General features: G+C 42.3%; 1 protein-coding gene across 1 annotated transcript in view; it reads left to right on the top strand.

The window, feature by feature from the left end:
- Positions 1-12646, top strand: part of Zdhhc20 (zinc finger, DHHC-type containing 20) — a 55468-nt gene that overhangs the window by 4851 nt on the left and 37971 nt on the right. Inside the window, exon 2 of the mRNA XM_013012675.1 lies at positions 1191-1202. Coding sequence (XP_012868129.1) covers positions 1191-1202 — 12 coding nt within the window. The remainder of the gene's footprint in view (positions 1-1190; positions 1203-12646) is intronic.

Raw genomic sequence — 12646 nt, 5'->3', positions numbered from 1 at the left:
GCTCAAGGCTAGCGCTCTACCACTTGAGCCACAGCGCCACTTCCGGCTTTTTTCTTTTTGCTTATGTGGTGCTGAGGAATCGAACCCAGGGCCTCAGGCAAGCACTCTACCACTGAGCCACCTTCCCAGCCCCCCCTCCCAACACCTATTTTGAAAAATACTTAGTATTTTTATAAGCACTGGCTCTTTCACCAAAATAGATATATAACTTTATAGGAGGACTTTAGATTCATAGACATGTAAGTTTACTTGAAGTGCTATTTTAATTCAAACTCCTATAAAATGGTTTCTGTCCTCTTTTCTCTCTCCCCTCCCCCCTCCTTTCTCTCTGCTAGATATCAAAACTAGAGCCTTCTACATGTTCTCTACCACTGAATTACATCTCTGGACCCCAGCCCTCTGATAATCTGACCGTAATAACATTTCCACATGTAGTATTTATTTAATCCTCATAATAACACAATAGGTTAAGTAATTTGCCTAGGATGAGAAAGCTAGTAAATCACATGATCAGAATTAATACTCAAATGCTTTGGCTCCAGGGCTTGTGTTTTTGACAGTATCTGGTACCCAGGACAATAAAATTTAGTGGCTGCTTCAGAGTTTATAGCATACGTCCTTATTATAGTTTACTTCCAGGGGTTACATTTTTAAAAAGTAAAAGCATTCTTCCAGTCTTTATGCATTTCTTTTATTGTAAGACTCACATCATATTGGTATTATTTTAAGTGGTTGCCTGTCCTGGAACTTGAACTCAGGGACTGAGCACTGTTCCTGAGCTTTTATGGTCTACCTCCAGCTTTTGGGTGATTAATTTGGAGATAAGAGTCTCACAGACCTTCCTGTCTAGGCTGGCTTCAAACTAAAATCCTCAGCTCTCAGCCTCCTGAGAAGTATGAGCCAACGATGCCCAGCAGTAGTTGACTATCTTTTGGAAAGATTTAAATAATAAAAACTAATCTTACATTTTTCCCCCCCAGTCCTAGGGCTTGAACTCAGGGCCTGGGCATTATACCTGAGCTTCTTTTGCTTAAGGCTAGCACTCTAGCGCTTGAGCCACAGCACCACTTCCAGCTTTTTCTATTTATATGGTACTGAGGAATTGAACCCAGGGCCTCATGCATGCTAGGCAAGTGCTCTGCCAACTAAGCCACCTTCCCAGCCCCCAAACTTAGATATTCTTTATGTAGTTACCATTTCTAGTACCCTATGTTTCATTTTATAGATTTGTATTTCCAGCTCTTGTTCATTACCTTCTGCCTCAAGGGTCTCTTCCTTTGTTGTTTTGTTTTTGTCGGTTGTAGCACTTGAATTTAGGGCCAGTGACTCATGCCTGTAATTCTAGCTATTTAGGAGGCTGAGATCTGAGGATTGTGGTTCAAAGCTAGCTTGAACAGGAAACTCTGTGAGACTCTTATTTCCAGTCAACCACCAGAAAACTGGAAATGGAGCTGTGACTCAAAGTGGTAGAGCATTAGCCTTGAGCAAAAAAAGATCAGAGAGACAGTGCTCAGGCTCTTACTTAAAGTCCCACAACCGGGGGGAGGGGGGGGGGAAGGAAGTAATGTATTTACAGGACTGAAGGTGTGGTTCAAGCTGTTCCAGTGCCAGCCAAGCGAGTAATAACCTGAGCAAGCATGAGTCCCGGAATTCAAGCCCTGGTACCACCAAAAAAAAAAAAAAAGCTCAAACTGAAAGATCTTTCCTATTTTCTTCCACATAAATTGAGTCTTCCTTGAGGATTCCAGTTCTTTTTTGTTTTTGTTATTTGCAGTTCTAGATCAGACCCAGGATGGCATGCATGCTAGGCAGGAGCTCTACCACCAGACTGCATCCTTGATCTTTCTGTCTGTTTCTCTCTCTCCTTCGTCACTCTCACTTTTTTTTTCTTTTTTTGGGGGGAGGGGGTCCGGTCCTGGGGCCTGAACTCTGGGCCTGGGCACTGTCCCTCAGCTCTTCAGCTCAAGGTTAGTGCTCTACCACTTGAACCACAGCACCACTTCCGGCTTTTTTCTTTTTGCTTATGTGGTGCTGAGGAATCGAACCCAGGGCCTCATGCATGAAGGGCAAGCGCTCTACCACTGAGCAACCTTCCCAGCCCTCACTCTCACTTTTTTGAGGTTTGAATTCAGGGCCTCCCACTTGCTATATAAAATCTTGAGCCATGCCCCCAGTCTCCACCAATTACTTGAAGGGCAAGAAACAGGGAAGGAAAAAGCATTGGACAAATTAGAAAGCAGGGCAAAGCAATTTGGAAGAAAAGATTTGCTTCTAACCACATAAGGGCACAAAAATTGTAGTGTGTCGAAGTCCAGCCTCAGCTTCGTTCATGAAGCCAGCGGTTTTTCCCTGTACCACTACAACTAGACATCTTCAAGCCTGTGACCTCTGTTTTGTGAAATGGTTCTCCAATTAGGAGGTCTAGCCTTTCATTAAATCTGGGCTGGTCTCCTCCTACTTGATTGGCCAGTAGACCTTGGTGGAGTGATTGATGTGTGAATTCTAGAGCCAAAGCTTCAAGACACTGTGCATTTTTTTGCCTTATCTCCTTTGGTATATTCTAATCATCATGTAAGAGTTAGAAATCATGCATGGTCAAAGCTTCTGCTGTGTGAACAAAGCTGGCTTTCGCCATAAGGGAGCTGCCTGATGGACTGCAGGTGGTATAGAAACACCCTAATTGATGATGACAGACTGCTACCCACACAGTTGTAGGTAATAATAACTGGTTGTTGCTTAAAGGTACTAAGTTTGAGGATGGTTTGTCAGGCCACCTGGTCACTAATATCATAGTAGTAAGCTTTGTCTCTTTGCACTCCACTCCTGCATTGACCCTATCTGCCCTCTAGGAAACAATGAACAGATTTGTCATTCCTCAAAATCTTGGCTGGATTTCTACCTTGTTTTGTAGGATCTCAAGCCTTATAATGGCTTGAAAGCATTACTTCTCTGATGCTTTCCTGCCTTGGTGTCACAGTTTGAGCCATTCCTCCAGCCTAGTATTTTTTTCAGATAAGGTCTCATACCTTTTTCTCAGGCCAGCCTTAGATTGTGATCCTTCTATCTGTGTTTCCTGCATAGTTGGCATTGTAGGCTTGAGTTACCCAGCTTGTTCTTTGAGATTATTCTTTGCTCTTAACTCTCATCAGCCTTTTTGCTTGGACTGGCCTCAAATCTCAATCTTCTTACCTCTCCCTCTTAAATAGCTGGGATTAGAGGCATGTTTCACTATGCTTGACCTACAATTTCCTTTATACTTGCCCCCTTTTTCCTCCTTTAGTATTGTGGATTGAACCCAGGGCCACACATACACTAAGCACGCACTCTCACTGAGCTACACCCCATCTTATCTCAAAAAGTAATATGTTCTCTATAAAGGTGTTGTCACCTTCATTTATTTCAGTACTGGGGATTGAACTCAGGGCCTTGCACTAGCAAGGTAAGTGCTTTACCACTTGAGCTCTGCCACTGCCTTATCACTGTAATTTAGTATCTGTTATTTCAGCATTGAAGTGTAGATGCCCATCTGCTGAGGTGTGTGTGCTGCACGTCAGCAGTACTTAAACTTGTGCTGCTTATGTGCTTACAGGAATAGTGTCAGGTGTAATCGTCTTAAAGTTCCAAGTGATGAGGGTATGAAGGGCTCCCTACCCTTCTCTTTTCTCCCCGCCCCGCCCCTACTAGAAGCAACCCACAGCCCTCACTCTCCTTGCTATCCCAGGATACAATGTGCCTCGTAAATTATTTTATCTCTCAGAATTTGTTTTCCTGCTACAATGTGGGCTAATAGTACCTAACTTACAGATTAATGTAGTTTTTTGACAGCACAGATGTTCAGATTTTATTGGGGATGGCAAAAAGATTTAAGAGCCGCTGGCACACTCATTCTTGCCTTTTCTTTATGGCAAGAGTTGGTCTTTTTGTTTGTAAAAGTTTCTTAAGCCAGGTGCTGGTGACTCTCGCTTGTAAAACTCAGGAGGCTGAGATTTGAAGATCAGAGCCTGAAGTGGAGGTGTGGCTCAAGTGGTAGAGCGCATAACCTTGAGTATAAAAGCTAAAGGATGCACTCAAGGCCTGAGTTGAAGCCCAGGACCAGTAGATGCACACAACAAGGTTCCTTAACAGTCCTTAAACGTTTTATTGTCTCTCAAGATCTCCAGTGAGTAACAGGAACACATTCTCTCCTAGTTTTTCCCTAATTGGCTTTATATGAAGATCATTTACAAAAATATACTTATTTTGCTATAAACTGTTGGTAGTGCCAGAAGTGTGTGTATGTGTGTGTTGTCTAAGTAACAGAAGGAAGGAGCTCTCCACAATGTCATTATCTGTGATTTTAAGGAGATTAGTGCTTCATACTATTTCTGTAAGCGTATAAGTAACTTAGAAGGCCAGTAGGTAGGCATTTGGACCTAACTGTTAAAACAACATAAAAAAAATAAAAGTGACTACTATAGTTTCAGAGAAGATTTCTTTTTCTTTTCCTTTCTCTGTCATGGGGCTTGAACTCTGGGCCTGGGCGCTGTCCCTGAGCTCTTCAGCTTAAAGCAAGAGCTCTACCACTTGAGCCACCAGCGCCACTTCCGGTTAGAGATAGAGTCTTTTGGACTTTCCTGCCTGGGCTGGCTTTTCACCATAATCCTCAGATCTCAGCCTCCTAGTAGCTAGGATTACAGGCATGAGCCACCAGCACCCCAAATGGTGATTTCTTTAAGCTAGAGATCTAGAGGTCTTGAAAAAAAAATTTTAATTTTAAATTGTTATAAAAGTGATATACAAAGGGGTTACAGTTTCATTAAGTCAGGTAAAGATTGGGGGAAAAAAAATCTTCCCCTTCTTTCCACCCAGCTTTTTTGGTCTTTTTGTTTCTGGACAAGATCTCACTATACAGCCCCTCATTTCACTATATTTTCTCATCCCTCAAAATCCTTCTGCCTCAGTCTGTGGAGTGCTAGGATTATAGGTGTGAACCATTTTGCCCAGCCTAAAAGTCTGTTTTGAAACACTTTTCGAAGTTCTTTGGCATTTCCCAGTGTTTGGTTATGTTAGTGGGAACTTTGAACCAATGGGGATTGGAATCTTAGGAAGAATTAATTTTGACTAAAGTATCAATTGAGCAACATATGAAAACATGCATGCTTATTAAATATGAAGTCCCCAGAGAAGCTCTTTAAATTTAGCTGTAAGGAATGGTATTATCAGCACTTGGTGGAGATAATACCAAAACCACTAAAGTGTTAGTAGAATTTGTCAGTGGGTGTGAAATTATACTGGTTTATTGGATGTTCCTCAGTTTCTTTTTTCAATGGATAACTAGCAGGCTTCTAACTATTTTTTAGTTTTTAAATTTTAATTATTTTGTCCATCATGGGGCTTGAACTCTGGGCCTGAACACTGTCCCTGATCCTTTTTTGCTCAAGGCTAGTGCTCTACCACTTTGAGCCACAGCTCCACTTCTGTTTTTTTGGTGGTTAATTGGAAATAAGAGTCTCACAGACTTTCTTGCCTGGGCTGGTTTTGAACCACAATCCTCAGATTTCAGCCTCCTGAGTAGCTAAGATTACAGGCGTGAGCCAACAGTGCCTGGCTTCTTCTAAGTATTTTTTAAAAGGAAGGTTTCATGGCCATGTATCATGCACACATATACAGTACTCTCTTAAGGGAAAACTTTCAGACTATGTTTTTCAGCCCTTAAGATTGAATCTTCTAAAACTAAATTGATGGCTACTCCCCTGTTTAGCACCCTCTAGTGGCTTTTAATTTGCTCTCTATGAAGCCCTATTTGTGTGGCTAAGGCTTTAGATGCTGGGCCCACTAGTTCTGACTTCATCTTCCAATGGATGTTCAAGAATGAACAGATTGAAGCAGAAGCTTCAGTCAGACAGGCTGTGTTGCTTTTGATCTGTCAGGCCAGGCAGGATTACACCTGAGTATCCTTCTGCTTCCTGTTCTACTTGGAGTGTTTTTATTTTTTTCAGGAGGAGTTTCTTTATTTTCTATATTCTTCCAAAAGCATTATTTTTATTCCATGACTGCCTTTTTTTTTTTTTTTGTGTCAGTGTGAGGCTTGAACTCTGGGCTTGGGCGCTGTCCCTGCACTCTTCAGCTCAAGGCTGGCGTTCTACTGCTTGCGCCACATAGCACCACTTCTGGTTTTCTAGTGGTTTATTGGAGATGAGTCTCATGGCCTTTCTTGCCCAGGCAAGAACTGTGATCCTCAGATCTCAGCTTCCTTAGTAGCTAGGATTACAGGTGTGAGCCACCGGCACCTGGCTTCCATGAGTGATAAGAAATAACATTAGAATTAGAAAGACTACAAAGAAATGGCAAATGTGGATAATTTCTTATATATATATATACACACACACACACACACACATATATTTTAATTTTTTTAATTTTAATTTTTGTTGGTCGTGGGGCCTGAACTCGGCCTGGGCGCTGTCCCTCAGCTCTTCAGCTCAAGGCTAGTGCTCTACCACTTGAGCCACAGCGCCACTTCCAGCTTTTTCTGTGTATGTGGTACTGAGGAATCAAACCCAGAGTTTTATGCATGCTAGACAAGCACTACCACTAAGCCATATTCCCAACCCCTGTTCAATTATTTTTAGCAACAGCATTATAGGACTCTAATACCCTGATTTTTCAAGAAATAAACTCTTTAAATATAGGCCTGTGGGCTGGAAATGTGGCTTAGTGGTAGAGTGCTTGCCTATCATGTGTGAAGCCCTGGGTTCAACTCCTCAGTACCACATACACAGAAAAAGCCAGAAGTGGTGCTGTGGCTCAAGTGGTAGAGGGCTAGCTTTGAGCAAAAGAAGCTCAGGGATAATGCCGAAGCCCAGTGCTCAAGCTCCAAGACTGGCAAAAAAAAAAAAAATAGGCCTGTGTCCAGCTACAAAATTTTCCCCGAGCTTTGATCATAGTTACCATAGTTATCTTTTTGGAGTGGGGAGGATTGCTTCTAATGGCATGATATGCAAAACATTCAAGTTTTTCCTGGTTAATCCCAATGCAAAATGTTAAGAACTATTAATGAAAAATCCATGAGTTATCAAGTGTACAACACTAATTACCATTCAGCTGCTAGTATTCTGTTTTTAACTTAGTTCTCCCAAAGAAAATTCTTAAATTGAATCTTTAGCAGAATGAACCTTATATATAGCCCTAAGCAAAACAAAGGCTTTTGTTTACACAATCCTTAAGATTTTACTGTTCCTAATATTCCAAACCATAATTACCATATTAACTTTGTCATGTATAATTGTATGCAAGTCTGCCAAGCAGTAGTATACCACAAGACCCTGAGTTTAGGAAAAACATGATCTGTTACCCCAATTTAACAACAAATCTAACTTTTGCTAGTTGCCAGTGTATGGTTTTAATCTAAGCCGTGACAGTACAGGAGGTGGAGACATATCTCAATATCTCATCTTGGTTTTCCCAAGTTGTCAGAGGTGTTCTTCACAGTTTTGCTTTGCCTGCCTGAAGTTGAAGACTCTGTAATTTCATTGCCAAGCCCATGTTGCCACTGATTTTTAGTTTACCTTGCAAGAAGGCTGACTGAGGATTCATTTTCCCAGTCATCAAAGCCAGCAAGTGTGAGTTGGCCATGGTGATTGTGCAGTCAGCCTTCTTATCTGAGTTCAGAAGCACTGATCCTTTGCTGTTCTTTTTTTTTTTTTTTTTGCCAGTCCTTGGGCTTGAACTCAGGGCCTGGGCACAGTCTCTGAGCCTCTCTGTGTTCATAGCTAGCACTCTACCACTTGAGCCACAATGCCCCTTCTACCCTTTTCTGTTTATGTGGTACTGAGGAATAAAACCCAGGGCTTCATCACGCTAGGCAAGCACTACCACTAAGCCACATTCCCAGCCCCCTCTGCTGTTCTTTACATCCACTACCCAAGTGGCTCCTTTATACCCAGGGACATCCTTTACCCTGAAGACAAAAATGCCACCAATTTTCTTCACAAACTGTTCACCTTCCTCTTCAAGCTTTCTTCTAAATCTTCTTGAGGATATGGTCTGCCTTGAACCCCCTGCCTGCAGAGCTGGTGGGTGCAGCCTCGATCTGATGTGTTCTGGCAGCCTCAGGGAAGCCCATCCTGTAGAGGGTGACACCAGGACAAGGCCCCTGCAGTGCTTTTAGCCATGATTTCCACATAGCTAGCTAGCTCTCCTGGTTTGTTTATATTGTTGCTCTTTTCCCCCACTGGTCCTGGGGCTTGAACTTTGAGCCTGGGCGCTGTCCTTGTGTTTCTTTTTGCTCAAGGCTAGTGCTCTACCACTTGAACCACAGCTCCACTTATGGCTTTTTTGGGTGATTAATTGGAGATAAGAGTTTCACAGACTTTCCTGCCCTGCTGGCTTCAAACCAGGACTCTAATTTCAGCTTCCTGAGTAGCTCGGATTACAACCACGACATTTTGATTTTTTTAGTCTAGGCTGAGCTGGGAGCTGGTGTCTGTAATCCTAACTAGTCAGCTGAGGATTATGGCTCAAACTGGGCAGGAAAGTCTATGAGACTTTAATCTTCAACTAACAAAAAGTAGTGGCATGGTTCAAGTGGTAGAGCTCCAGCCTTGAATGGAGCAGTCAGCATGAGGCCCTGAGTTTCAGTCAAATGATGGATATCAGCACCAAAAAATATAAAAAAGACTCCAGGCCTATTTTGTAGAGTTTCCTTCAGTTTGGTTTATCTGAAGTTTCCTCAGATTCTAATCATTCCTGATTAGATGCATCAAGAGTGCCACAGAAGTGCCACAGAAGTGCCCTTTTGGTCACTTCTGTGAAGTTACAGTTCTTGTTTCGTATTCTGGTAGAATCACTGATACACCGTATAGATTGGCCTTCGAGGAAGAACTTCCTGCTTCATTGTGACAAATGTGTTCTATGGCCAGCTTGCAGCTGCCAAGCTCTTTGAGCATGACTCACCTCACCCAAGGTCAACACCCTTCCTGATTTGGCCTGCAGGGCTCCCAGCTTGAGTGAGATGGAGCTAGATTTCTCCCCCAAGTGTCCTGCCAGCCTGCATTGCACTTAGATTTCCCCTCCTTTCCAGTCACATGTTTTTCCTAGTAAATATACTATACCTCAGTGCCTCAGCAGGATTCCAGAAGACAACTTCAGATTTCTTATGAGGAAACACTGTCAAACACTAAATAATCTGTCCCTTCTTACTATTACTTAACTGTGCTTGGGGGGAAGGAGAAGGGAAACCAAGACTTAAACTCAGGGCCTGGGTGCTTCCCCTTAGTTTTTTCTCTCCAATCTGGTGCTCTCCACTTCTAGCTCTTTGGTGGTTAATTGGAAATAAAGAGTTTCATGGGCTTTTTTGCTGGCTTCCAACCATGATCCTCAGATCGCAGTCTCCTGAGTAGCTAGGATTAGAGGCATGAGCCACCATCACACCACCATGTAACTCTTTTTAGCATACTTTGAGGATTTGTACTTGAAACAGTTTACTGTGCTATTTGCCAAATGGTGATTTTTTTCCCCCTAATTCCATCATTTCCTCTACATGTATTAGAACCCTATGGCATGGAATAGTTAGTCCTTCTAGTTATTGATTCACTTGTTAACATATACATACAAAGTAGATTTTATTATATGGATAATAACCTAGTGGTTATTCTGTTATTCAAATTGGCCAAGATTTGGCCAATAGCAAACCCCTCCTTCTGGTTTTTGTAGGTGTTTGGCAGGTCTTCCTCATTTTATAATATTTTTTTGTGCTGGTACTGAGACTACAGGGCCTTGAACTCAGGGCTTGGGTGTGCTGTCCCTTAGCTTTTGTTGTTGGTGGTGGTGGTAGTGGTGGTGGTGGTGGTTATGGGGCTTGAACTCTGGGTCTGGGTGCTGTCCCTCAGCTTTTTAGCTCAAGGAGAATACTCTACAGCTTGATCCACAGTGCCACTTCCAGTTTCCTAGTGGTTTATTGGAGATAAGAGTCTCATGGACTTTCCTGCCCGGGCTGGCTTTGAACCTCGATCCTCAGATCTCAGCCTTCTGAGTAGCTAAGATTGTAGGCATGAGCCACCAGTACCTTGGCTTCCCTTGGCTTTTTTTGTTCAAGGTTGGCCTTTTATCACTTGAACCACAGTTCCACTTTTGTTTTTTTTGTGGGATTAATTGGAGATAAGAATCTCAGAGACTTTACTACAGTGATCTTCAGATATCAGTCTCCTGGGTAGTTAGGATTGCATGCATGAGCCACCAGCGCCCAGCTATAAAACTTGCTTTCATCCATCACAATATTTTTCAGGGTCGTCTGGGTGGTTTTTCTTTATTTGCCATTTCAAAATGCTTATATTTGAATTTTTAAAAAAACAAAAACATTAAAGTACCAGAAGGAAATATGTGTTGCTGCACCCTAGTGGCTCACGCCTGTAATCCTAGCTACTCAGGAGGCTGAAATCTGAGGATCACAGTTCAAAGCCAGCCCAGGCAGGAAAGTCCATGAGACCCTTATCTCCAATAAACCACTAGAAAACCAGAAGTGGCGCTGTGGCTCAACAGTAGAGTGCTAGCCTTGAGCTGAAGAGCTCAGGGACAGCGCTCAGGCCCAGAGTTCAAGCCCTATGACCAATCCCTCCCCCCCCAAAAAAAAAGTGTGTGAATGATTATCAAATTTGTGTGAAGACAGCAATCAAAGGTTCAAGCTCCAAAGTTCAATATTTTTAATCCCAATAGAAAGAAATGGATATATAATGTAAAAATTCACAGAGAGAAAATGAAAATGGCCCACTAACATATGAAGAGATGCTTATTCTCATTTGTAAATACAAAGTAAAATTAAAACTAAAAGCTTAAAAACACTCAATTGGGTAGACTAAAGAAAAACAGGCTGTCTCATGCATTTTCACTTCAGGATTTATTTTTTTATTTGCTGATTAATTGGAGATAATGGTCTTAAGGATTTTTCTGCTGGGACTGGCTTCAAACCTTGATCTTCAGATCTCAGCCTCCTGAGTAGCTAGGATTATAGGCATGAGCCACCAGCACCTGTCAGATTGGCAAAGACTTTTAACTAGGACATACCACATGAATCATAAAGAAAAATGGAGGTGAGAACTGGTGGCTCATACCTGTAATCCTAGCTACTAAGATCTAAGGGTCAGTGTTAAAAGCCAGTCCAGGCGGGAAAGTCTGTCAGAGACTGTTCTCCAATTAACAGCTAAGAAGCCAGTGGTGGAGGTATGACTCAAGTGGTAGAGTGCAAGTAAGAACACAAAGCTGTTGAGTTCAAACCCCAGTATTGGCACATGTACACACACAAAATGTTCTGTGTGTACATCACCCAGTGCAGTTGTTGCGGAAAAGCTCTCAGTCCTGTGTTACAATCAGTTGTGTTAAAACTTTGCATCCTAAGCATTCATGGGTTTTCCTCGTGCTGGTCTTGGAACCTTATCAGCAGATAACAAAGGTTTATTGTACCAGTAAAAAGGAGAACTAGAATGCATAAACTCGTAACTCAGTGATACAAGAAGCACATGCGCGCCCGCTCTCTCTCTCTCTCTCTCTCTCTCTGTCTTGTGCATGTGCGCGCGTACACACACACACACACGTGTCAACCAGCGTTGAAGGTATAGCTCAAGTAGTAGATTGCTTGCTTAGTAGTACCCATTAGGCCCTGGGTTTTCTTAAGAAAAACAAGGTGCCAAGTGTGTGTGTATACCCATACTATGAATAGAACGAAGTTGTGGTGCTCTGCAGAATAGGGTAACGTATAACAATCTTATATATTTCATGAAGAGCTAGAAAACAGAAATAGGAGTTTAAAGACTGTATGCATAAAGAAATCACATATAAGGGCAGAGAAATGCTAATTACACTGATGAATGCATGTTTTGAAATAACACATATCACCTAAATAGGAGTGGTATTATGTGTTCATTTTTAACATTTAATTTGAGTATAGCTTTTACAAAGAGATTGGATAAAGTACATTACAGGCTAATAAGTTAGTTTTGAGAGAGTAGTAGTATTTTCTTGCAATTATCACTGTTAATTCACTTTTATAACATTGATCTAAACAATAATTTGAGTAATTGTACTGTTAATAAGAATTTAGGGGTGAAGGCATGGCTTAGTGGTAGAGCACCTTACTACAAACACCAGTATCATATGTGTGCACACATACACATATCTTAGTAGCCAGGCACTGGTGGCTTGTTTCTGTGATTAACTACTCAGAGGGTTGAAATTTGTTGAGTGCCGGTCCTGGGCCTTGAACTCAGGGCCTGTTGACTGTCCCTGAGCTTTTTTGCGCAAGGCTAGCACTCTGCCACTTGAACCATGGTTTTTTTGGTGGGTACTTAAAGGTAAGAGTCTCATGGTGTTTCCTTCCTGAGTTGGTTTTGAACTGCAGTCCTCATTTCAGCCTCCTAAGTAGCTAGGATTATAGGTACAAGCTACCAGTGCCCAGGCAAGAAAAGAGCAAGAGATTCTGTTTCTAAGTAACCGGCAACAAGCTGGGATGGAGGCATGGCTCCAACTATGAGTAAACTCAAGAAGAGGGAGAGGGCCGGGCGCTGGTGGCTCACGCCTGTAATCCTAGCTACTCAGGAGGCTGAGATCTGAGGATCATGGTTCAAAGCCAGCCTGGGCAGGAGAGACTGTGAGACTCCTATCTCCAATAAACCAC

This window comes from Dipodomys ordii, unplaced genomic scaffold, assembly GCF_000151885.1.
Source record: "Dipodomys ordii isolate 6190 unplaced genomic scaffold, Dord_2.0 Scaffold1, whole genome shotgun sequence".
NCBI classification, from domain to species: Eukaryota; Metazoa; Chordata; class Mammalia; order Rodentia; family Heteromyidae; genus Dipodomys; species Dipodomys ordii.
This window is presented reverse-complemented; position numbering and strand designations above follow the sequence as displayed.